We start from the raw sequence: 27,535 nt of genomic DNA on the forward strand, positions 1-27,535 counted from the left end.
CTAAGTCAGTTCAGCTGGAGTACTTCATTGTTTATCTCTGGTGAAACACAGCAGTTGAACTGAAAAGCCCTCACATTACATGTGCTTTAAAAGGTAGACCCACTTCCCAGGCTTCTCCGTCATTTCAGGCTTACTAAGATAATGGTCTCACATCAGCAATGCGAAGTGGAACCCTTTGATTATATAACAGTACCTTGTATTTTTCCTAAGGAAAATTAAATATAACAGGGACTTTAACACATCAACGGCATTTCAAATGACCTAGAAATTAAACGACCTTATCAGAAGACAATATGGAGGATAGTTGATTGCTGTAATACCTCAGATACAGTACAGAGAAGACGGTTTTAAACAGTAGAGATGGTTTCCCCCAAAACTTCTGTTTCTAAGAATATGTCTTTAAAAAAATAAACCCCCCAAAGTCATAATCTTATTTAAATGTCACAAATACCAACTGTAAATGTCTACATTTGTGATAGCTTCCAAAACCAGAATTTCTTAAATGTCCATGCTTCCTTTTACAGTTTTTTAATTAGGCTGTGCAATTCCCTTAATTTTATCTGAATCAGGCGTGTTAAAATCAAATTACAAGCAAGGCTTTGGTTTTATTGGCTTTGAGTATCTTGCTGGGTCAGTCTGATAACATTTTAAATCACAGAATAATATAAATATTCTATAGAACCTTGAAGTATTGGAAAACAAATCAAGAATTTTTTTGTCTTTTGTAAGAGTAGTAGTAATAACAAATTATTTCTTGAAAAAAAAAGTAATCTGAAGTAGACGTGAACTCTTTATTAGTAGCAAGTCCATTGTATCCATGATTAAGTAGAACACAGTGGGGAAAAACCCCAAACGGTGTTTAGGCGAAGTTCTGTTTAGTTTGGGCATTGTCAAGTAGTAAAAAAAGGCAGATAAAGTACAATACATTTGAGGACAGTGGGGGCTTCGAATCTTGACAGCAGGAGCTTAAAATCTTGGATACATTGGTAATTACGAATCAACAACCAGATACAGACATCATGACTACAGGCAAGTGAGTATTTACTCTTTGTTAGATGTGATGATGTCCTTTTTGTTCCGTAAATTAGAAAGAGCTTCCAGGGGCAGGGAGGAAGCTGCAACTGGTTCAAAATAACCATGGTGTTCCTAATTTGCTGTCATATAGCTATGTTGTCTGTCATGGGGTGGCTAATCTTCCTTACTCTTCTGCATTGAAAACAAACCCCCAACCTGGTAACTGGCTGCAAAATCATAAAAGTTAATTGAATCAGCTAGATCTGCAGAGCTAACATGATAGTTTGTTTGGACTGTGTTTCGTTGCTTCCTCCTCGCTTTCCACTCCCCCTTTTATGTGATTTCTAAATTGTTGGTTTGGGCTGTGAGCTCTTTGCCTTCTCACCTGTTTGCAGATTGCCTATTATAAAAGAGCACAAATTTGTTCTTACACATGCCATCCGTCACAGAAAGGGAGCTTTACAGAGCTGGCGATAAAAACAATAATACTCCTCTAGCCTCCAAAGGTCACAGTCAGTACTGGGGCTGCATTGCTGTGAACTACAGTGGAATTATGAGGCAGAATACAGACAATGTCACCCAGCAGTTATGGAACAAATAAGGATAAGATGTTGCAAATAGATCCTAAGATGGACAATATTGGGATGACAGAAGGAGGAGAGAAGGTTTGACTATGTTAACTGCATTTATGGCTGTACTGTTAAAGGAAGCGTGTGCTTCAAAGTCGCTTACTTTTTATGGAATTGTAAGAGTTGCAAATGAAAGTATAGGAGTAATTTGTATTTCCTTCAGGCATTCAACTGTTACTAGAGTGGGTCTTACTAGTTCTGAAGAAATGCAGGGGCAGGGTTGGGCAAACTGATTGAGGGAGGATGTTATGTGTAGAAAGATTAGTATGGTGGCAGAGAAAGGGGAAGCACATATATTACCATTACCTGTGCAAGTGCCACCATTGGTGTTGCAATAGAAACAAGCAGATCGCCATTTTACCTATGTACTGTGCTGAAGTATTTATGCTGTATTTCTGATGAGGATATTTAAAATCTCTGTGTAACACTTCAGTTTTTAAAAGCTGCTTTCAAAGTAAAGCTTTGAATCTAACCTCTATTTATACTCTGGTACAGTGAACATAATGTTGTACCTTCCACAGCTAATACTCAGGATGCTCTTGGAATTTCTAATGTTGGATTTCAAAAACGAACTCAGCCTCATCTTTTTTTATGTTCGAGCGGCAGCCTTGGGCAATCTCCGTCTGTCACATAATTATTCTACTTTAGCTACTCATTCCTCCAGATTTTTAAAAGCTTTGCCTCATATCATCCTAAAATTATCTGTACACTTCCAAAATGGAATGTAAATGGAGCCGTGCATGTTTTATAAAGCCTGTTCCTCCTTCTTGCGCTGCCTTCTCAAAGTAGTCTTCCCAGTTGCTTGTGTCAGCTACCATAATGATTGTCCACTGTTAAATATCCATTTCTATCTGTGAGATCAAGAAAAGCTCCCATATACCATATGTCTCTAAAGTTTTCTTATCTCCCATGCACTTTTCTGTCCTATTTTACATTTTGGTAGCTATTTTATCCCTATTTTGCCATGTAGCTTAGGTTGCTTGCTACTTGTGAATTTGGAAATTGAAGGCTGATGCCATCCCCAGCTAAGCAGCCATAAGGAGACAGGAGTGAGAGGAGCAGGCAGTAGAGAAATTATCTTGGGCTTCAAAATGGCTGGCTTTGGCTTTTTCAAGGAACAGGTAAGTAGTATGTCACATGGCAGGTCCCCTAAAGTGCAGAGAGGCCCAGGAGAGCTGGTTGATCTTCAGAGACAGCCTCCTCAAAATGCACAAGGACATGCTCTTCCCACGTGCAGGAAGACAAGTGAGTGCAGTAGACAGCTGGCTTGCTTTAATGTGGAATTCCTGAGTCAACCCATGCAAACAGTTAAGTGTATGGAAGATGTGAACAGTGGCAGGCCTCTGTGGAAAACATGGAAACAGTCTTTGGGTGTAAACAGTGGAATTAAGAAAGCCAGAACTCTGGAGTGGAAGGTATGTCAAAGGCTTCTCTAGGTACCTTGGTAAAGAAAGGAAGACTAAGGAAAATGGTGTGCTGCTCACACAGCACTAGGTGTAGCAACAAAAGATACAGGAAGGGCTGAAAGTGCACACTGCTGCCTTTGCTTTGGTCTTGACTGGGCAAGTCGGCTCTCAGGTCTCTGTGGTCCCTGAACCTTATAGCTGAGTGCAGGGAAATTAATTACTAGCAGAAGCAAGGAAGTTCAAGTTAGGGACTACTTAAGCAAAGTGGATGTCAGAGTACTGGAGGGCAAAACTTTGAAACTGGGGTAACAGCCCTTATCAACTGATAACTGGGTTGCAGGTGGAGCAGATGATGCTTCACCTCTATTCAGCATTTGTGAGGCTGCATCTGGAATACTGTGTCTAGATTTGGGCTCCCAAGTATGAGCAAGTCCAGTGGAGGGCAACCAAGACAGCAAGAGGGTTGGAGAACATGACTTGCAAAGACAGGCTGAGAGAAATGGGTTTCCTCTGTCCAAAGAGGAGAAGGCAACATAATACTTTATTACTACTCCCTAACAGCAGGTTGTAGAGAAGATGGAGCCACAATGCTCAGAGATGCACTTTGAAAGAATGAAAAGCGAAAGACACAAATTATAGGACAGGAGAAAGCAATACTGTAAGCAAGGTCAAACACTGTAGTAGACTGGCAAGTTGTTAGAGTCTCCATCTTTGGGGGTATTCAGAAGTTAACTGAAGATGGCTGTAAGCAACCTGGCATAACCTGGAAGCTGACCCTGTCTTGAGGCAGCTGACATGCAAAGTTCTTTCCAGTCAGAGTTACTCTAAGATTCTCTGCACATTGGTTGTTAAGTATTTTGCAGATAATATTTGCAGTGCTAGACATTCAATTACAAAGTATTTTTGGTTTTCTTTCTTTATGCTTTTTTTCCTGTAAACAGAGATTTTTTTCAGAATACTTATATACCCATACTTAATTTTCAGAGTGGTATTGTCCTTTTAGAGATTTTTGGGTTGCAAAGTAGAATAACATGCCTTTATTATAAAGAGGAATTTGACACTGTTCTTTGTTATATACTGTAAAGGTTTGCCAGATACATAATTTAAACCGTCTAAATAGGGAAAGCGTTTATCTTCCTTTTGCTATAGCTTGAACAACAGATATGCTGCTTTCAGGCTTACTGAAATTCAGTTGTGACCATGCTTTTCTATTGCACGAATATAAATTAACTTTTTAAATTACAGGAGTTATCAGAGAGTATTCTTGAGCATCCTGTTCAAAGTGCTTTTAATGGATTTTAGAAATTAGTATGAGCTTCTTTGAAATGCATTTTTGCAGGCAGTAACTATTTGGTTTCCTTCAGACAAGGAGTATTTTCTAGATTTTGTGAGCATGCCATAAATGATGCCTTAACTCAGAATATTTTTTTTCTCCATTAATTGCCTACAGTATGAATTAATAGGGTTTTATTCATTTAGTTTTGGTTGTTTTTTTTTTGGGGGGGGGGGGATAGTTTGGTGTTAATTTTAGTTTGTTGCTTAATGAGATTTTCTTGTCTGTGTTCAGAAAAGAGCGTAAGTATAGAATTATTACAGATCTGAAAACTAAGTGTTTTTGAATGGTGGTTGGTATTAAAGAAATATTGGGCAAGTCCAGAGGTGGTCATGAAGAAGATGCTCAGAGGGCTGGAGCACCACTGCTGTAAAGACAGGCTGAGAGGTTTGGGCTTGTTCAGCCTAGAGAAGAGAAGGCTCCAGGGAGACCTTAGAGCAGCTTCCAGTACCTAAAAGGGGCTACAAGAAATCTGGAGAGGGACTTTTTACAAGGACATGTAGTGACAGGACAAGGAGAAATGGCTTTAAGCTGACAGAGAAGAGATTGAGATTAGATACAAGGAATAAATACTACAAGGGTGATGAGGCACTGGCACAGGTTGCCCAGAGAAGCTGTGGTTGCCCCATCCCTGGCAGTGTTCAAGTCCAGGTTAGATGGGGCTTTGAGCAACCTGGTCTAGTAGAGGGTGTCCCTGCCCATGGCAGGAGGGCTACAACTAGATGATCTTTAAGGTCCCAACCCAAGCCATTCTATGATTCAGTGATTCTCTGAAGCATGTATTTAAGGCAAAACCCAAGATCTCAGCTCAGATGACTTCCTTGCATGCTGTGGTATATTTTAAAGAGGAATAAAGCAAACTGAGAGGGGAAAAAACTATCACCATGATAGAATAGAACGAACAGGCTGGACAGCCAAAGATATGGTACATGTACGTGTTTTGTACTCTTCATTGGTCTTACTCTGAACATCTTATTATTTAATTTTCTGATAGTACCAAACTCTCAAATCATAAGAGAACCGATATAAGTACTAAATAATGAATATATTAAAGATTAAAATTATTCATTATAGTCATAACTCCACAAGTATCATTCAGTTTTCTTTGATACCATCTGAATGTTTTGCTACTGGTTTAGGAATTGGAAGCCCAGCATTTTGTGTGTTCCTGAATTCATGTGTACTTTGGAATCAGCAAAACATGTCAACACAATCAATGATCCTGATGGACGTATATTGTTTGCATTTCTGCCTTGACTGTGTTATCTTTGCAGCATGAATGCATGGGCTTCTAAAACTCTGGGAGATTATCAGTGCTGTTACTTTCCCAGTTTGATAGTGAAGAGAAACTCTTGGTACATGTGCTTATCTTCCAGCCTCAGAGACATTTGAAAAGAAGCCTAAGTAATTATTCTTTAGAGTAATTGTCGAGTATCTGTGGTTTTGTAGGGATTCAAGTTGTGCTAATTGTTTGGGAAAAAAAAAAAGTTCTTGAAAATCAGCATTTTAAATGACATAATAAAGGAAAATAATGGCATTGTTTATATCTGTTACTTTAATGACTTAGGGGCTGCTATAGGCTTGTAATTTGCACTTGCCATCTTTTTGGCTAACACCACTTTGTAGCTCTTTCAGGGGAAGATGCTTACCGTGTTGTGGAAACGCATTAAAACCAGTGATGCTATAGGTGCACGTATCTGTCTGTGAGAGACCAGTTTGCATAATCAAGGCTTGATGAGTCAATGGTAATGAAGAGTCCATGTTGTTCTTACCTAAGCGACAGGGAAACTAACAATAACTGCTGGGTATGGAGCTTGTGCACATACTGCAGTTTGACAGGGAATGTCTAGTGCTTTGTAAAAACCCTTTAATGGTTTTCAGTAGAGATGTGGTTCCCTATGACAACGGATGTAAGCATGCGATCCTCCTGCAGGATCTTAAAAAGGCCAAGATTCCTTATTTTCATTCACTTTTTATGCTTGCTTTTTACAAAGCAGTCTCTTGACAGTGAGTGTGAAGTACAAACACAGTTTTGTACTGAGTTCCATTCTGAAATCAACTTCAAAGCTTTTATCTTAAACACATGGAAGATATGTTCATTCAGAGGACGGGCTTCATTTTTAGCATCATTGTATATGTAAGAAATAATCCTTTCACTTTGAAACCCAGATTTCCGAGCTTGTAAGCTGCTTCAGCTTCATAGGAATCAGATTTTTTTAATTAATAAATATATATACCTCTACCTGTGCCTCTGTGTGTGTATAAACACACGTGCGACAGCTACTGCTTTATGTTGCAAAATGAAAAGCACAAAAATGTAAAAGAATTCCCTTGACTGTTATGATTCAAAACAGCTCTCTCCCTCCTCATGTTTACATGTGGGAACCCTATCCTCCTTTTGTCATGTTTCTCAATTTTAAAGATTATCCATTTTATTAAATCAGACTTTGCTATTTCCAGGTTTTAGCTCTTTTTTTTTTTTTTTTATCTTGTCAATCTTTACTTCTCTTTTTTGTTATTTTTCCTGCTTAAGCTATATGGTTTTCAGTGCCTTGGTTTTATGGTTTTAAGCTAGGTAACGAACTGGTTCTGCATCTACTCCACCAACCAACGTTCCGTCACTCGCTTATGAGTGGTTGAAAAGTTGTATGTGACTAATAGAGAAACAAACCTCAAAGTGTTGCTCTGCTTTGTATGTATAGGATGAATATTTTTTAATTACCTAACTGCAAAATTTATATATGTAGAGATACGAAAGCATGTGAAGTATTAGGAGGTTTAGATATTCTTGAAAGATTAAAAGCATCATTATTCAGATGCTAGCTGTCTTATCTCTTGTCAGTCCCTGAGAGATAGGACAATAAGTACTTTTATTTTACAGTTTTAAGGAGGTTGCTATTACATACTCCCGAAAAACACTGTATGTATCTGTATCAGGTTTCAAGATGAGAAAAATGAATTCTGAAGTGAAGAGAATTTACTCAGGGCAGCAGCGTGGTGTGTTAGTAGGAAAAGGACAGTCCTCAGCTGTACCCAGCAGATGGCATTTTTCTTCCTTATAACTACAAATGTTAAAGCTATAATCTTTGGCTATTTTCATACTTAAAAAAGAAGTCCTTTTTCACAAAGTATTTAAAGATTGCACTATGAGCAAATATTTATCAGTGGATTATAAATGAACTATAATGTGTATAACTCTACAGAATTAAGAAGATTACAATGAGGAGAGTGAAACAGGATAGTGATATCATTTCACTCTTTTGGTGAAAGTTAAAGAATCAAATCTCAAATGCTTATGTTTTTAACCTTTTTACTCAGGAGTACAACATTCTGCATGACAGTGGATATTCAATGGTAAGAGATCACTAGATTTAGGGAGTAGAGAAGGAAAGAAGGATAGATGGACTCAGAAGTGAATTGGATATCTCGTAATGAAAGCTCTGAACTATTGTCCCCCCTCCAGAAGGAAAAATTCACTATGGGCATGGTTAACCCTTCTCAACTAATGTATTAATAATACTTCTGACTTCTTAAGTTTTTATTAAAATGCTGTGTACACAGTTCTGATTCTGGACTCACTGTTGTTCATTCTGCTGTCATTCAAGAAGTGAAGCAGAAATGACTCTCAAGCCTCACTGAGCAAGTCTGTGCTTAGTTTCTGCACAATACTCATTTTGATAAGGATCTTCATACATTACTTATGTGCTAAGAAAAATGTGTTTTGAAAGATGAGTTGTATCGTGATAAACTAGCATAATGTTTTGGTTTTAGAAGGGGCAATGGTACAGCATGCAAATGCTTTCTCCCAGCTGAGGTAGGTCATGAATGCAGATTGTTTTAAGAGCAGAAGTATTAAGCTTCAATTATTTGAATTATGTCACTGAAACTAGATAATCAAAGTTGGTTATTTTCCTCTTTTACTCATCCTTCTAATAGGATATGATGAATGATTTCTGCATAAACAGTGATAATTTGTCTGTTTAGCTTAGTTTCTCTCTTACATTAAAAGTAAGAGGAATATTGAGAGACATGAACCATGGAGGAATTTTTCAGATGTCTTTGTGAGATGATATCCTGCCTTTCGTTGAGATGGAGTTAATGTTCTGTGACGTTATTTGCCTGGCAAATTTTTGTGGTTTGGTAGAGCCTGTATGGGCAAAAGGCACATCTCTATTTGAACTGTGGCAAGAGGAATGTCCAGTGATGCACACTTGTGAAACACTTCTATTTGAGTAAAAATAAATTGATCTTGCACTCCTAAAGCATGGCATAACTGGTACCACTTACTTAAGCTTGACAACAATGCAAGATTTTATTAGACAAGCCTGAGGAAGAGGAATGAATGCTAACTAGAGTGGAAAAGATATAACATTGAAATTATACAGCATTACCTGTTCTGTTGCTTTCTGTAGTATAGACTGAGGATCATTAATTTCCCAAAGGATTTATATAGTATTTAGTCCAAATGTTTCTGTTGCTAAAAGCTGTGTTATGAAACTGATGATTCTTTTTAAATGAAAGTTGCAGACAGAAAGATTTTTAAACAATCCAGGAATTCAGAAGATAAAGACACTATAGAGGCAGACTTTGTGGAGTCCTTTTTCTCTTGCAGTATTTTGCCACGTGAATATTTAAACAGAGCAATCCAGATATGTACTCTTGCTTAACGCAGAAGATATCTCTCTCTTATTGCTCAACCTAAATTATTCCTTAGATTCAGTAAATTTGAATTTGTATGAATTTCTTGCCAGACATAGAGGGCATGGAAGATTTTTCTGACAGAAAAACAGATGGGTTTGACAAAAGGGCAACAACGTGGTGATAATTTGAATTTAAGTCTTCTGATGTAATAGTTCCAGGATCACAAATAGGGGTTTTGGTTTTGGTTTGTTTGTTTTTTTGTTGGTTTTTTTTTTTTTTACTTAGAATTAACTCTAAAGAATTAAAACAAAAATTGAATGAGTTTCTGAAACAGCAACTCTGTCAACAGAGAAATTGGTAGGTTTGGGTTTTTGACAACTCCTCGTCCTGAAGTTTGTTTACTAAGGGTACCTGCAAAGACAGAAATAAAGAAGTTATGGAATTACATTAACAGTGAAAAAGGATGAGGTTTTTTGGGGAGAGTGAGGTGGAGGAAATCTAAAATCTAGAGGGCTTCTTTACCATTGTTTTAGATATAACCTCTTAGTTATTTACTGGTAACTCTGTCAGTTTTGTACTCAAATTTGCTGTACGTACACAAAACCAGCAAGAAAAACACCATCACTCACACCCCCCAAACTCTTGAGATTCTGTAGATACCAACCAGTCTTCTGCATAAGGAAAGACCTCTGAAAAGCTTAGCCGAAGGTGGGGTGTACTAAAAACTGATGAATGGAGAAAGAATAATGTATAGTGAGGAGAATAATCATTCTTTCAGCTGCAGTGAAAACAGACTAGCTTGGATCTACAGAACTGGCTGGGATATTGAAACAATTGCAGAAAATCTATTTGTGTCATTTGTACAAGGTTGAGAAGGTTGGGTAAGAAATAATTTTGCAACTCCCACAAGCTCTCAAGTATGAGGTTGCACCCGCTTTCCTTACTCAGACTTCTTTAGCCATGTGTCTTCATAACAACTTAATGAAAAAAGAATGCTCTAGCTTGTCTAAAACCCCTTCTTCCTGCATTCTAGTCCTAAGGAAAATAATTCTCTTCTCTTTTGTTTAGTTTGCAAATGTCAAATACAGTAATTACATTCTGTCTTAGCTTTGAGTGATTTATACCTGAATGAAATGCCTGTTTGCTGCCTGGTAATAAATTTTCTCTTCCATAATAAGGTGGTGGTGAAAGTAGCTTCAAAGAAAGAAATTGCCTATTTAATCATAGAATCATAGAATAGCTAGTACTGGAAAGGACCTGAAGATCATCAAGTTCCAACCCTTCTGCCGTGGGCAGGGATGCCTCACACTAAACCATCCCACCCAAGGCTCTGTCCAACCTGGCCTTGAACACCGCCAGGGATGGAGCATTCACAACTTCTCTGGGCAACCGATTCCAGTGCCTCACCACCCTTACAGTAAAGAACTTCTTCCTTATATCCAGTCTAAACTTCCCCTGTTTAAGTTTGAACCCGTTACCCCTTGTCCTGTCACTACAGTCCTTAATGAATAGTCCCTCCCCAGCATCCTTGTAGGCCCCCTTCAGATACTGGAAGGCTGCTATGAGGTCTCCATGCAGCCTTCTCTTCTCCAGGCTGAACAGCCCCAACTTTCTCAGCCTGTCTTCATACGGGAGGTGCTCCAGTCCCTTGATCATCCTCATGGCCCTCCTCTGGGCTTGTTCCAGCAGTTCCATGTCCTTTTTATGTTGAGGACACCAGAACTGCACACAATACTCCAGGTGAGGTCTCACAAGAGCAGAGTAGAGGGGCAGGATCACCTCCTTCGACCTGCTGGTCATGCTCCTTTTGATGCAGCCCAGGATACGGTTGGCTTTCTGGGCTGCGAGCGCACACAACGAAGCCGGCTCTTATTCAGTTTCTCCTCAATCCCAAGTCCTTCTCCACAGGGCTGCTCTGAATCTCTTCTTTGCCCAACCTGTAGCTGTGCCTGGGATTGCTCCGACCCAGGTGTAGGACCTTGCACTTGGCTTGGTTGAACTTCATGAAGTTGGTATCAGCCCACCTCACAAGTGTGGCAAGGTCCCTCTGGATGGCATCCCTTCCCTCCAGCGTATCAACCGGATCACACAGCTTGGTGTCATTGGCAAACTTGCTGAGGGTGCACTCAATCCCACTGTCCATGTCACCCACAGAGATGTTGAACAAGACCGGTCCCAACATCAACCCCTGAAGGAACAACTGAAACTTGGTTTTGCAGCATTTGTATTAGTTGTTGTCTGACGGATGTTCATTTACTGGTTCAGGAAAGTAAGCGTGTGCATATAAAGTGAACCTGGAGTTAACTCTTCTTCTGTGTATTTTAAATCAATCATGGATAAGTCTTCTTCCGGTTTAAGTGCTGGATGTGTAAAATTAAGCCAATATTCTGAATTTGAAATTAAATATGTTAGACAAAAAAAGCATACAATTGTAGGAATTGCCAACATAATCTGATTGCTACCAGTCTGCGCATGTGAAATGTAGCAGAGGAATGTGAGGTTATACCCTATCATCCAAAAGAAATCGAGGTCCTCCAAAAAGAGGTGACCCCAGGGGCTGTGCATTACTTGTGCTGGGACAGATAGAACCAGAGCACAGATCTGTAGTAGCTGAATAAACGGAATAATTTCGACCACTTCTAAATTGCACTTCTCTTAAGAAAACATGTTGTAAAAGAAGATATGAGACACTTTGTTGTTGTGTTTCCTCGCTGGTGTAAAACTTGACAGCAGGGATGTGTTAAAATGTAGGTTTCCCATCATCTGTTATGGGAATATGTGCTCTACAAGTTTGCCCTTTTCTCTCTTCTGTGTCTTCTCATCTTCTGTGATGCTGTTCCCAGATAGACTCAATTTTGTGTTCCTGCTAAAGTTTTACTCGTTTTCCTTTCCTTCTCTCACCCATGTTTGCATGTGAGTCTTCAGGGTTGGTTTCCCAGGAAAGGCGATTATTTTTTTATTTGCTGTCAGTTGCTTGTGATTAAATCTGTGGTTAAAATGCATAGGATTTCCATGAAATAACTGAAATTGCATTCCTGTATGCCAATTGATAAGTTTCTCTCTCTGATGGTCTGAAGATGTAGGTAAGACTGGGTATATAGGAAATGGCCATAGCTTATGTTATTTTGTTATGCTTATCATGTGTACTTTAAAAATAACCAAATTCTGAGACGTCAAAGCCTTTCATTGTACTCAAGATTAACTTGCATGCTCCAGACCTTTTTATTCCCAGCTATATCACGTAGTCTAAGACAACATACTACTTTTTCCTAGAGACTTTGTCTTACCTTAATTCAGACATGAATTCAGTTCACAGTGTTTATAATGAACAGTGTGAATAATTTTTTTTATCTGTAATACTTATAATTAATTGCAGTTAACTATATTGCCTAAAAAAGCTTATAATCCATGCAGGTAGCTTATAATACTGCCATGAGGATCTTCTACTTAGAAAATCAAAATATACTGAACCATGTTGCCCTAATTCTTTTAGCAGGCTTTTTTTGGCAACAGTAAATTATAGTCTAAATTATAGTCCAAAAGGACATGCAAAATTGCTTGCAGTAAAAAACGATGTCTTGGAGGCATATTGCAAAAAAGAAAAAAACCCACTCTGCTTTACAGTACATTTGTTAATTAATAACTTAATAATTTACATTACATAAATCTCCTCAGAAATAGATGAAAGAAGAGACAGAGCAGGTCATCCTGATACCAGTTAAATCGGTAGTTAGCAGCCAGGGACTGGAAGTAACTCATTTTTTGTCCTATGCCATTAGCATTTAATCATAATTGCTCTTTCACTTGTGCCCTACATAATAAAAATACATCATTCAAGACAGTAAATGGAAAGATGCTCTATTTCTGTAATAATAATGCAGCCATTTTTATGAAGAATTCAATTATTTTTTCCTGCTGCTTATAGGGAAGATACATTTTTGCAAGTTGCTCATCACCCAATGCTTGGCTTCTTGGACTTTCTAGAAAGCATGTCGTAAAATAGGTTAATAATATGAAGTAAAGTCTGAAAAGCTGGCATTAGAAGATACTGGGAATACCAGTAGCTTGCAGAATGGTTACATAGGACCAGAAGTGGTGTAGAAGCAGCTCCATAAGATGATGATGCTTCCTGGTCCTCTTCCTCAGCCCTTGTGCAGGCAAGCAGGTGGCTGTAGCTGCATGGGACTTCTTGGGGTGTTTGTGAACTCAGATGTGACCATGCTGCAAGTGTCTAGGAAGAAGAGAGCCAGGCTAGTGCTCTGTGTATTTTCAGTAGCTGCATCAGGTTTATATTGCTGTGGAGATCATGGCTGCTCAGGAGAGACTGGAACACGAGTTCTCAACCTGGGAGCTGTTGCTGTGATCAAATGCTGTGTGCAATGCAGACACATCTCAAAACGCTTTTATGTTCCTAATCTGTTTGCTGGCTGCCCTCTCTTTCTTAGCATTGTCCAAACTGCCATCATCCCAGTGCATTCCCACTGCCCCCTTGGTGGGTCCATAATAGTATGCTTCCCCTCTCTGAATTTGGGAATCAGGATAAATGGTGCTAAAAGTTGGAGAAAGAAGAAGGGGAAGGAAGGGAATGTGTTTGAGAGAGAGAGTCATCTTAAAAAGCCTGTCCCAAACAAAACCAAGGAGCACCTGACTGTTGACATCAGAGGGAAAGAAAAGAAGAATGGAGAAAGGGGTTACTAGATGAGATGTGGCACTTCTGAAGTGAGGCAGAGCTCCCTGACAGCAGAGCAGTGATTTTCCTTATTGAGAAAGGAGCTTATGAGTAAGGATACTGATCTTTTTGAGCACAGTAATACACCAGAAAAACAGGGCAGCTTTGCTGCAAATGCCTTCTAGATTACAGATGCAGTAATCAGTATTACAGTGTTGGTAGTTGCTATTACAAAGTAATGGTCCTTTCTTTTGTCAAACCCAGGAAAGTACTTCAGCTGCATTGCTTAATACTTGAAAATGCAAAATACTTCATTCTGTGTTCGTTATTACCTGAAGAATTGCTGTAAAATAAATTTCATTACAAAGTTCATATAATGAGTACACTGAGGGACTCAATTTTATAATGAACAGAGGAGCTAAATCTTGCACCATATGTACAGGTTTCAGAAATAAAGAGTGAAGCATTCAGTAGAGTTCATGAAGCCTCTGACAGCCTTCCCACCTTATTTTGGGTGGTAGGTTTGTTCCTAGCAGACAAGTGTTCATGCATTCTGTCGGTGGCACTTGCGTCTGGCTAGGTGGCAGCTGGGTGCCTATCACTCCCAATTCCAGACAATTTGTTGTTTGTTATGGGCTTCACTTTGGGATTGTGATCTGCATAGTCCCCCATGGACCCATGCCTAAATGGTTTGTAAACTAATTCAATCGTTTCTTTGATTGTGCATAATCAATTAATAAAGTATTTGTTTTGAATAAATCATTAAATTGTGGGGAAACAGAAAGATAAAGAAATTAGTCTAGCAGTGAATGTGTGTATGGCTTAAGGGAACTCTTTCATGGTGCCTTCCCATGGAGGATCTTTAATAAGAAGGTGGTATTTTTCATTTTATCTCTGATCCATGTAGACAAGTGAATTTTATACTCTTTAGTGGTTTATTTTAAACATAAATTGTTAGTCATCTAGATATTTTTATTATGCACCTGGATGTTCAGTCCTTGTTTCTCTTGCACACCAGGGCAGAATTAATGAGCTCCAGTCTAATTAGGTGTTTTGTGAGGATGTATCGGATTTGAATTCTCCCTCAGTCAGTGTAATTCAGTCACTCCTTGTTCTTTTGTTAAGACAAATGAAATACAGATCACCTGATCAGTCTTTGGTTTGCTTTGCATTGTCAGAAGGATACTGGTACCAGCTGATGTACTCGGGGTACCTTATGCTGTGCTTCAGAGTGGTTTACACTATTTTCTTTGAAAGGCTTTTGCATCCATAATTCATCAAGTATTTGATATATGGTAGAGTCACCTCCATGGGATTCAGAAGTGCCTTTTCCATATCGCAGAGGAATTCTCTCTATATTTGGCTAGACTGCAGAGTAGCCTGTTTCCTTTTACTTGGAAACCTTAGCTGGCAAAGTCTGGGACTGCTGTGAGGTCTTGCCACCACTGGTGTGGCATGCAGGGCACTGGGAAAACCAGAAAACTGCTGGAGCATCTGTGCTGACAAATGAAGGGCAGACTGGGGGAGATTATAGCCAGATGAGACCACCCCATTTCCTGCCAGATCTTTGTCGTGGCTTTTCAGCAGCAACAACCTGCGCTAAAATTACTGAATATTTCAATTTCCAGCTCTGCTCTCATGATTTAGAATCATTGTGCAGGACAGAAGTTTATTTGGATTGTTTGGTTGGTCGGTTTTTTGCTTATTCAGTTGGCATTTTTTGTTTGTTTTGATGTTGTTTTTTAAAGAGGCCAAGGACAAAAGAACAACAAAACCTCACATGAAAAGAAAGTTCAGTGAGCTTCGAAGTCAAGCCTTTAAATGTTAGAAAATAACAGCGTTCTAGGTGCCAGCTTCATACAAGCTGTGATACATTCCCTAATTAAATGGTGTAAGTACCTTTCCCTAATCTTTACATCAAAGAGCCCATATCTTTCACTGCAGAGTAAAGTAATGCTAAGGTTCTATGAGGGATTCTAAATATGACATCAGCTTCCTTTCAAAGTGATGAACTTTTTAATCTAGCTAGAGTTGCCAGCCTTTGCTTGGTAACTTGCTTCATCAGCAGGCTTTCTCTGTACCTGACTTTTTCAGTTTACTAATAAATATATAAAACAGTCTGTTACATAAATTGAATAGTCACTTGGCCTTTGCCAAGAGGAAAACTGGCCATTTATCCTGCTTGTCCAGTCTCTTAATCAGGGTTTGATCCATAACAGTAAGTAGCCTCTTCAATATAAAAGTATTTATTACCTAGTTTTATTTTTTAAAAAGTAAATGACTGTGAAGATGTAACAGAAGCCTTTTGGCAGTCTGACTCAATTATGTCAGCCTGGTGCCTCTCCTGTCCCCCACAACTTTTTAAGCACTCTTTCATTAAAATGATCAAAAGAGAGGCAGATGCAGCCACAGTGTGAATGCAGGGGACGTGCAGCCTCCTAAGTAGCACTCCCCTGCACGCGCAAGGTAGGCATGCTGAGAACTGCTATGCTTGAAGGGTAGGACTCCAAGAAGTTTGCAGCAATTACCTTATCTGGGTGTTAAAGATTGACATGGGGTTTTCTTAATAGCAGTTCAGACCCTCCATATTAGGAAACATCAGAAATCCTGGCTATACTGCATCAGGGTTTGGTGATTTATTTCACCTTATTATGAATATATCCCTAGAGCATCATTTTCAGTACCTCTGTTTCTGCAGGAATTTTATTTTGGTAACTAAAAAACCAACCAACCAACCAAAAAAAGGGCAGCATTCCTGAATAGGTGCCTTTATTTTTTCAGTGGGTGCAAACAAATCCCCCAGCTTCTCAGCAGTGTCCCTGTCTCCCTTAGTTGCCTCTTGTATTTCACCTGATCAAGTGAATTTTACTAGTTTCATAGTTGGATAAACCCGAGCTTTTTTTTTTTTTCCCTTATCTCTTTTATTTCTTATATATCATATTTGCTGTTAGAAATCTGTTTTTCTGGAGTAGCTCCAGAGACACTCAAAATGTCCTTGTTTTGACTTTTGTCTGTAATTAGACATTTTATTGATACAGAGCTTCGTATCGTGGTGTCAGTTCTTCATTTAAAATTCTGGGTATTGCATGTGCTAGTATTGTGGTCTCTCTTATATTTTTAAATGTAAACGGGTCCTGTGGGGCCCTAGACTAGAACATGGATTTACAGTGTTCCAGGGAGCCCGCTGCAGGGCTGTGTGAGTCCTCTTGCTTTGTGATATGTGAATAAATCTGGTCAGAGTTCCAGCACAGCCTCTGTCAGGCAAGTCTTTCAGCAAATTGGGAATAGTTCCTAACTCCCATCCTATATTTCAGTGAGATGAGAGAGATGATACTCAGAAAGAAAAAATGACATTTACTATCAGAAATAGTTTCTAATATTGAAATCTCTCAGACTGCGTAATAATCTCCCAAGGGAAAAGGTAAACAGCCTCATTTTTCAGATAATTTACGGCCAGCATGGCCAAATTGCACATTACACTACAGGGAATAATACTCCATTGGTGGAGGAATTGGCATGATTATTTAATAGTTTTTGTTTCTACTTACTTTTCCTTTCTATTTTTTTATGGATAAGTTATATGTAAATGTAGTCAGAATGCTTCAATGCTTCTTTATGTGATTTGCCTGTAAGGCAGAACATGGACAAACATTAAAATATTATTAGTGCTAGCAATCCCAGGCACAGCTACAGACTGGGCAAAGAAGAGATTCAGAGCGGCCCTGCAGAGAAGGACTTGGGGGTGCTGGTCGATGAGAAAATGAACATGAGCCGGCTTCAGTGTGCGCTCGCAGCCCAGAAAGCCAACCGTATCATGGGCTGCATCAAAAGGAGCGTGACCAGCAGGTCGAAGGAGGTGATCCTGCCCCTCTACTCTGCTCTTGTGAGACCTCACCTGGAGTATTGTGTGCAGTTCTGGTGTCCTCAACATAAAAAGGACATGGAACTGCTGGAACAAGTCCAGAGGAGGGCCACGAGGATGATCAGGGGACTGGAGCACCTCCCGTATGAAGACAGGCTGAGGAAGTTGGGGCTGTTCAGCCTGGAGAAGAGAAGGCTGCGTGGGGACCTCATAGCAGCCTTCCAGTACCTGAAGGGGGCCTATAGGGATGCTGGGGAGGGACTCTTCGTCAGGGACTGTAGTGACAGGACAAGGGGTAATGGGTTAAAACTTAAACAGGGGGAGTTTAGATTGGATATAAGGAGGAAATTCTTTCCTGTTAGGGTGGTGAGACACTGGAATCGGTTGCCCAGGGATGTTGTGAGTGCTCCATCCCTGGCGGTGTTCAAGGCCAGGTTGGATGAAGCCTTGTGTGGGATGGTTTAGTGTGAGGTGTCCCTGTCCTTGGCAGGGGGGTTGGAACTAGATGATCTTGAGGTCCTTTCCAACCCTAACTATTCTATGATTCTGTGATTCTATGATTCTAGACAGAAACACAGCAAACAAAAGGAAGTGCTTTTGGAAACATCTGATGTCATGATTTTATTTATAAAGTGCAAGAATGTTTCTAGAAACATCTCCCTGCCTCTAGGAAAACATTCATTTAGAAACACCGTCCACCCCATCCTCCCCCAAAAAACCCACAACAGCCAAAACTTGTTCAAAAAAAATGGAAATTAAACCCTCCTAACTCAAAGTAAACCCTGATACTGGTCTGTTCATTCTTTTTGACCACGATCTACATCCACTTAGAGACCATTACCTCACTCATGTTGGAACTTCATTTTGCAGTTTCACGTTCTCTAAATGTAATTTTTGGGGTTTGGTATGTAACAGTGGTGATGTTATTCAGTGAAAGTACATCTTTCAGGGATCAGTTACTTCCTAGATTGCCACTATCAATACTCAGTGAGAGACAGTGATTTACTGTGGGGAGTGAGGTAGTTCAGTGAAGCCTTTCAAGTATTATGCATAGGAGCTTTTCCTCTGAAGGGCAGTTAGCACACAGCACTGATATTTTTGCTTGAGTTGCATGGGTTTCAGAAAGCATCATGCTTATTAATACGATTAATAATACACACTGTTGGAGTACTGTAGGGGGAAGGCCTGAGGGTTTTAAATTCAAGTCTGTAGTTTGTGCTGTCCACTGCATTTCCCCCCCATGGATATTACTTAGAATACCATTTTCTGTTAATTGCCACCATGATTAACCTGGCTTGGGATAGTCTCCAAATGCAGAATTCAATGAATGAAAAGGTTTTGCTTTACGTTTCTGTGGGATTGTTTACTACAGAGATAAATTTAGCATTGTAAAATTGTTCACAGTCTCTTTTTCAACACTTGATTGTATCCCTTCCCAACCTTCTTCCTCTCTTGAGTTCCAATCCAGGGTTTTTTTTTTTGCATCTTCACTGTGTAACCAGGTGTACATAGTACCTCTTCCAGTTCTTTCATAGCTTTTGTCATTTTGTGCTCTAATTTGAGGAAGAATGTCCTAACCTAAACCATTCCAATAGTGTTTGAAAATACAGTTATTGAACTTTCAAAGGTGTTGCTTCTTTTCTTAGGGCTGTTGCTCATCTGTGTTTGTAACTTAGAATAGTCATTTCTGCCTAAAATGTGCAAATGCATCTGGAGCAATTTTTAGAGACAGTTAAAAGCACATGTAGAGTGTAACAGTGGAACCCTTCGTATATGCCTATCACCTATAGGGTATATTTCTAAATGAAATGTAAAAGCATTCAGACCATAACTAAAATTAATCCCTATTGTGTAATTATTTTAAATATGGGAGTTCAAAATGTGAGTGTGGTCACAGGGATCCTCCTAAAATTGTATCAGTGTCCAATTTATACCTTAATCAGGTTGTATTCCATTTTTGCCCTAATCAGCCACAAATGGGTATGCTAAGATGTTCTTAGCAATAAAGATAGAGATGCGCAGAAGGGTCAGTAGTCCCACTGAGTGTCAGGATTGTTTTTTCTTTTCCATTTTGCTCCACATCTATTCCAGCCTTCATAAAAGTCTTCTCAGGATTGAAATCTTTGCAAGAGCAACCCCTGTAAAGACTGCAAATATCTGCTGCAGCATATGCAGGAAGAAGTTGTTAAATCAGCCCCTTTATAATTACTCGTTACTGCATCTGACTGTGAAATAGAAGTAGTTCATGCATCTTAATCCTGTAGTCTTGTCAGTGGAAGTAGAGACTGATAGGCATGGCTGCCAAGCTGAGTTTTGGAAGTTTCTGCAGTCTTGCATGCGCTCAAATACTTCTCTGGTAATGCAATATGACAGTGATGTTTTATTACATTCAACAAAGTTTTGGTGGCGGGCTGTAACACTTACCAAGCTCCTAAAAGCACACACAACCCCGTCTAGAGTCAGGCTTTTTGATGGTTTCATGAGCAGGAGTGAAAGAAACAAGCAGCAGTCAAGAAACAAGCCAGCAATACAGAATCTAGTGACTTGGTTTATGTGGAGTGATTCAACCACAGTGGATTTCAAGGTAAATTTTAGGATTGCCTAGTACAAGTACTGCAAGATTCTATTTGATAAATTGTCATCAGTGCTGGGTTTGTTTTTTTTTCTTGTGGAAATTTAAGGAAGAAGTTACGCGTCCTGTTTCATAGGGGTAGTGAATAACAGAAGCGTTGCTGTAGGCAACTCTGTGTGCCTACCACTGCCTGTTCCGTGGCAGCTTTCATCGTGAAAAAAACAGGGAACTCAAGCCAATATACCTATTCATTGGTCATCATTTTCCTTCAGTGCATTCCACCTTTCCAGTGCCAATTACCTGACCTCTTTTCAGCAATACTACTGCACATATTGCATTTTTCACTCTGTACTCCCTGCTTTCCAGTCCTGCCTGACCTCTGTGCTGTTGGCTATAGCTGCAAGACTCAGTCTGTGTTCCTGCACGATAAGCCACCGGTCTTGCAACAGAGCAAGCACAGGAGCTGCTGCCTCGCACAGGAGCATGTTACTGCGTTCAGCTAATCTGCAGTAACTTGCTCCTGTGAGAGGTGGCGGCTCCTGGCTCCTACCTGCTTCTTTATTTCTCTGCGTGCTTCTTTCTGGAAACCTCCTTCCATAGTCTGCACAGCAGCACAAGGATCCTGGTAGTCTAGAGGGCAACTCTGAACTGTTTTGTGTATGAACTGGTCAAAAGTTACATTTTTCAGGTCCACAGTTTACATGGACCTGTTTGATAGCCTGAGCAGACCTTCAGGGCAACCCTTGGGTCTAAAGAGTTTGGGGTTTGGGGTTCAGATCAAGCTGAAGCGGTATCCTCATGATATACCTCCCAACAAGATACAGAGGAACTATCTGACCCCTACTTTCTGCCTTCAGAAACAGTGAGCTGTGCCTGAATTTTTGTTGAGAATATCTTGAAATACCTTCTTAACATCTTAACAGACAGCTCTCAGTGAATTACCAAAAAGAGTGTGAAGAAGAGGTGATAAAGCTCCAAAATGTGCTGCCCACATAAAGTTCATAGCCAACAGTTGCTCTACTTCCCATTCCATGGCCAAAGGCTGTAGGAAGGGGGTGACGGTACTGGGACTGTCCCAGCCCCCAAGCAAGGTCAGCTGTGCTCAGGGAAGGTGAGCTCTGTGGTAAATCACTGCTCCCATAGCCCTAATCCACTGATCTTCTGCAGCCCAGGGCTCTGCCCCAGTGCTTTCCAACCTGGAAGGCTGCTTTGTCACTCCTTTATACCTCTGTCATCCCTCCTGTGTTCCACATTCTCTGCTGTCTGACACTGGCACTTATTCCAAGTTTCCTTTCACCCAAGCCCTTAACCCTGTCCTGTATTTATTTCCATTTACCCCCCTCACATCGCTTTGCCACCACATTTTTTTAGATCGCTATGCCTGAGCAAAAATAACTCTTTCCCAGCTGCAAACAGGACAATGCCTCTGTCAATGTCTAGCTCCTGCAGCTTGGATTTGGAATACACTGGGTATGTTTTACATCCCAGAAAAGGCCAAATCTAGGATTCTGAAGGCAGAAAACAGGGAATTTAGTGGTAACTATATGGGAGCATTTTCTTGGTACTGGAAAGGCCTTTAAGACCCTGACATTATATTGGCAAAAGTCAGAAATGGTTTGTCTTGACACTTTTGGGTTTTTTTTTATGCTGTTTGTATGGAACATAAGGGCACAGCCCTAATAGGCATATTGGGCTAAAAGTGTGCTTGCTGTGTAAGGAGTGCTTGAGTGCAAGTAGTGTAATGTTATGTGTAGACAGCATATTCTAAAGAGCCACTGCTTCTTGGAGTGATGTTTCTTCTACTTACAGAAAAAAATGGAAATTGTGTTCATAATGTAGTCCATAGAAGAGACTACAGATAGAATACACAGTAATCCCTAAGCTAATATTAGTTGAGGCAACTCTGTATATTGCTGCATATTTTCAGGTAAAAGTAAATATATGTATTGAAGTGACAGTATGTATTTGCATCTTTGATGATAGCTTCTTACAATTTTAAGGTAATTATTTAAATGTGAAATTCAGAGATGATAATTGCACTATGAAAGTGTCACCATTGTTTCATAGGCTGGTGTTGATTTTGGCCAGTTACAGATGGTATCCAGCCCTTAGGTGCTGAGTGCCACTGATGGTGTTTTGAGAATAGAACTGTATAAATGTGAAATTATGTAAGAAATAGAAGAATGACATCTTAAGAGACAGCACTGGCGTAAGGAAACGTAGAAGTGCTTATAACCAAAGCTGCCTGCCAGGTCTTCAAAGGCAAAGGGTAATTAGTTGAGAACATTAGGAGAGAATATTTTTATCAATTTAGGCATGGTGAAGTTCATGTTATGATGTTAAAAATGCAGCCTTCTGTTGTGATAAAAGAAGAACTACAAGAACAACTGGCAAAGAATACATCTTAATGGTAGTTAGAGATCAGTCATGATGCATTCCTATGGGTGAGATGGAGATTGGCACATGCTCCTCCGCCCCTCTCCTTGAGTGGCACATAGTTTTTTGGTACTGCCACTGGTGGCTGCCGAGGAGGGCAGTAACACTACTGCAATAGCTTGGCCTATCCAGAGCCTCAGCACTGACTCTTGCCAGAGTCTGCTCATCTCTTCAGACTCTTCAGTGTGAGCTCAGCCTCTGAAATACGGAGATTATGGTGATAAGAAAGACCCTGAAGTAAAAGAGTTTACACTAGTCATGACATTCATAATAGCTCATGCCATTTAAAGTGAAAAAACAGAGTATTTTTGGACGTTAAATTATGATCCCATTGGGATGCTCATTTAAACCTCATTGAGTGCTTAAATGGAAAACTGACTGGTTTTGCATGTTGGTGATACAATTTTGAACTTTAGAGCTCGTGAGGAATGTGAAAACTAGAGAAACAAATACTGCAACCTTTTATTTAAGCAACAGAGACTTACAAATAACTTTCTATTCCCATAAAATTTCACTAATGTTGCACTGAATTAATGTTGTCTTTTTGAAGTGCCAGGAGAATACAAATAAAAAATTATAAGTAAAATACTTTACAGCTGAGGCAGTGAAAGGTGAATAAATAGCAATAATCTTGTGCTGTGTCCATATTAGTCTTATTAAGGAAAGCAGTTCTTGTGGTCCTTTTGCAGGTTTTGGGTGTACATCAGTGGTAGCAAGTTGAACAGTGCAAGACAGCTGTGTGGTCTTATGGAGCATCCGGTTCTAAGGTTCCCTAGATGTTCATTATTTCTAACTAAAGACATCCTAAAGGCTCAAATTTTGATGGCTCTACATTTCTGTCTGGTGAAGAATAACCATGTGGGAATAATCACACTGTATAGCTTCTTTTTTTAGGTCTCTTGCTAGAAACAGGGCTAGTGGATTCTTTTTTCTTCTGCCTTACAAAAATTATGTGCAGCTCTGTTAAAGAATACTTTTTTTCTCTTTAAGGTGCCTGTCTCTGAAATATGAAGACATACCCTAGATCATTTTTACAGATTCTCTTGTAACCTTTTTTGCTAATGACTTTCCACGCGATTCTTTTCATTTAGAAAACCCTTAAATATTTTGCAAGTTTGCTTTGTAGTCCTAGAAGAAGGTTTGATCAATATGCTGGCTTTTCCAACTCCAGACACCTGAGTTCTTAATAAAATTGTCTCATTATGACTGAAAATGAGTTTAATACGCTTATCCTGACTTCCTTGTACTGCAAACCGTTTACAAAATAGTACAGGTCTTCTTGACAGAGTCCAGCGCACTGATGGGCAAAAGGAGGAACCCACTTGCTGGTCCGTACTGTGACTGCTCTGCCCTGCATCTGACTGGTCTTTCCCTCCTTTGAGTACTTCTCTCAATGCCCAGGAAATTTTTGTATAACTGTATCTAATTACAGAAGAATTTTTGAAGACATTGTACATTACTTTGGACATTACTTCTTACTTAACTGGTTTATATATATGAATGCTTCAACTTTGTCGTTTCGCTGAGTTCCACTAATTCTCGCTGTTGGTGAATCAGTTTAAGGTCATATGTATCATATTGTTGTCAGAACTGGGAAGAATCAAAATGGTACTGAGTACCTTGTGTGGGGTCAAAATGATTTACTGCCGTCTAAGTTTCTGTTTTCTTTTGTTCATGAAAACAGGTGAGAAATGAGATGAAAATTACAGCTAGTTTATATATAGAAAAAATGTGTAACTCAGTATGAATTAAAAGTGTATATATATATATGATTAAAAACATAAGAAGGACACACCTCAGTCTCAGACTTAAGCAGAATGATGCTTACATTTCTACTTATTTCTGGTTGTTTAATTCATATGTGAGGCCTTATTACTAAAGGGAATGGGATGTAAAATTGAAGGAAAATATAAAATAGCAAACACTTAATGGAAACCTGGAATTACTGAAGAGTATGATGGGTTTTGAATGTCCCTTTTAATCAAAATGGAAACTTTTTCAAGGTTTTGTCATGAGAAAGTTCTCATTATGGGATGCCCTTCTGCACAATGCTTTTGGAGCCCCTAAACTGGAGTGAATGACTGCTGTGCCTTTGCTTAGCAAGAGAAATGTCCTGATGTCCAGGGTGAACAGCACTGTACTCTCCTACCCCTTTTGCTGTCCCATGGTGTTCTTGTCTGCCTGTTGAGAGCAGCAACACCCTAATGTTCCTCTGGGATTTAAAGTTTATATGCATAAATCAAACTAACTTTTTTTCCAGAAGTACCAATAGCCATTTGAGTCAGTTTATCCCACTTTCCCCCTGGATTTTGATGGTGTCTCAATGACATTATAAACAGTTGAAGAGAACAGCAAGAACAAACTGCATCTGAACCTCTTTTCATTTAGGAAGCCGTTAAGACAATATTGCAGAGATTTTCTGTTATTTCTCTACTTGTAATGATGTCTTTTTTGTATTACTGTGCATACTTTTATTTGTCCTAATCTGTTTTAACTCTTAGGCCTGCCACTGTGAATGCATATTTCCTAGTCTTTTCTGTTACTGTCCCTTTGTCTCTAATGGTCTCTAATACATAGAAGAGGCACATACCTGCCATTCTTCTGTGTTACTGAGTGACATCCATCACACAGAAGGCTGTGAAATAATTTTGTTGAAGAGCTGCTTGCACCATAAACACAAATTACTGGTGTGAATCCATCTTTAATGTGCGTCTTCCTTTTTTTGTAGTAGTTCAAATAGAATCTTGTAATCAGATTTGCAGAGGTAGCTCTTGCTGTGATAATGAGGCTTGTTACCTTGCTGGGATTCAGTAACCACTACTGGAAAAAACTTATGGTTATAAAGTGATATCTTAAAAGATTTTTTTCATTTTTTTAGGCTACTCACGCAGAATGTTGGTCTTCTTTATGTTGGAAACTTTGACAGACCTTTTGCACAAATTAAGGTATGATTGATAAGCTGGGGGTGTTTGGATATTTAAGTTATCTCACTTCTATATGGTTTAACTCTTGATTTAGAGAACATTGCGTGATCAATACAGCTTCAGGAAAAATAATAGGAAATAGTGCTGCTTTGGTGATGTTTGCCGTATTCTGGGTTTGCTTCTGAGTTACATCTGTGTACTTAACTTGTCAAAGAAGTTTAGGTTTTCCTGTCATCTTTTGATTAATTTTGACTCTTGTTTAATTATCAGAAGGAAAATGTTCTTTTTTCTTTTTTTCTTAGGTTGCATTGTCAGAGACATTTAAAAAAACCAAAACCAATATTTTTGAAACTCAGTAATTCTTTAAGTGATCCTTGACGGGGAAGACACTGCAGTAAAAAGCACAGATTGTTTTCCCATTATTATTAGATTTATTATGAAAGACTCCTACAACTGGTGGAAAATAATTTGCTTTTTATGACTTACTGTTTCTTTTCCTTCGGTTGAGCTACAATAGTTCCACATTTCTAATTGCCAGTTGCTAATCAGTTACTGTCATGTCACTTGCAAACAGAGATGTTTTACAAGAATATATGGACTGATTTTGTTGAGTTTCATTGGGTTGGTTTTTTTTTAGGACAAAGGGAGGCTTTAGCACATCAGTCATTATACTGGGATGTGGAAATGTGGTATCTGTTTCAGAATGCTAAAATGTTCCCATGTCCCAGATGATACCTGTAATTATTACATATTCTGCACTCTTGGCAGCGTTGTTCCCTCCATCATGTGCACATGCTTTTGCCTCTCAGAATTCTAAAAGCCTAAGTTTTCTTTTACATCAAAATGAAACTTGGTTTCTGAAACTGAGAGGTGTTCCTTTGCCATCCCTAACTGCATTACTAAAGAACAGTATTCCCAACTGGATTTAGCAAATACTTGCTTTTTATAGCTTAAGCCTTAGTGCTGTTTTAAAATCACTTTAAAATAACAGCTGCATACTTTTCATCTTTCATCTTCCTTTTGGAACTCCCCAGTTCCTACATGTGTATTATTCAGTTTGGATAATCATCAGACAATTTAAATGTTTCTCGCCAGAAGTTTCATCACAAATAAGCCTGTATATATTTGGTGATAACTTTTCAGAATAGTGCTTGTTTAAAAGCTTTACAAAAGTTCTCTCACACTGTTCTCCCCTTCCAAATGAGGCCCCATTCCCGCCTGTGCCTGTCCCGTCTGCTTCTAATAATAAGTAGCAAATGGAGGCTTTCCCCATTGCTAGGAAGAGTTTGTAGCTTCACTGGGTGGATTTGGGAGAGAAGAGGCATATACTGTTCTTGTTTTGAGTTTGCAGTCAGCAGTGATACTGTGGCCATGGAGAGGCCCTTCTGCTCACAGGACAGCGGTAAAGCAGACACCGTGCAGGATTAAACTTCAGGACTGAGTATCACATCACTAGCAAACACCTTGGGAAAGCGTGCAAAACCAGGATAAATACCAAGTATGCAGCCAGGTTCCTGCAATTTGCATGCAGGGCCTTCTCTGCTGGAAGTTGTAGCTGCATCCTAGTGCTTAATAGACTTAGTCGGACCTGCTCCCCCTGAATGGGCCTAAGGGAATTTCCGACATACAAAGCCATACAGTCACAGTGAGTTAAGGTATTATTTTGTTTCTTTTGAACCTGTTGCCTAATAATTCAGTTTGGTTCAACTTAGGCCTTATATCAGAAGAAATAGTGACCAGTTATTCTATATTCCGGACTTTAGCTTCTCTTCCACGTTACATCAGTCTTGCATTTTCCAAGCTGCAAAAACTTAATATATTTAATTGTTCCCTATGTCCAACCATTCAGTACCTTTTTAAGGTAGGGAATGGCACAATATTCAAGATACGGGCACAACAGCATTTTCTGTTCTGTTTGCTGTTCTTACCTTATATATGTGTATATATATGTATATATATATATGGTACAGTGCTTGATAAATATCTGACATACATTTAATTTGAATAGGTTAATATTAGACTTTCTAGTAATATATTGCTGGTGTAGCC

General features: G+C 39.3%; 1 protein-coding gene across 4 annotated transcripts in view; it reads left to right on the top strand.

Moving 5' to 3' along the window:
* RNGTT (RNA guanylyltransferase and 5'-phosphatase) overlaps nt 1-27,535 on the top strand; it is a 192,070-nt gene that overhangs the window by 132,594 nt on the left and 31,941 nt on the right. For all 4 annotated transcript variants that reach the window (XM_065681256.1, XM_065681254.1, XM_065681255.1 and 1 more), the window contains one exon: nt 25,441-25,507. In XM_065681256.1, the coding sequence (XP_065537328.1) occupies nt 25,441-25,507 (67 nt within the window). The remainder of the gene's footprint in view (nt 1-25,440; nt 25,508-27,535) is intronic.

The sequence above is a fragment of the Lathamus discolor genome, chromosome 5, assembly GCF_037157495.1.
Source record: "Lathamus discolor isolate bLatDis1 chromosome 5, bLatDis1.hap1, whole genome shotgun sequence".
NCBI lineage: Eukaryota > Metazoa > Chordata > Aves > Psittaciformes > Psittacidae > Lathamus > Lathamus discolor.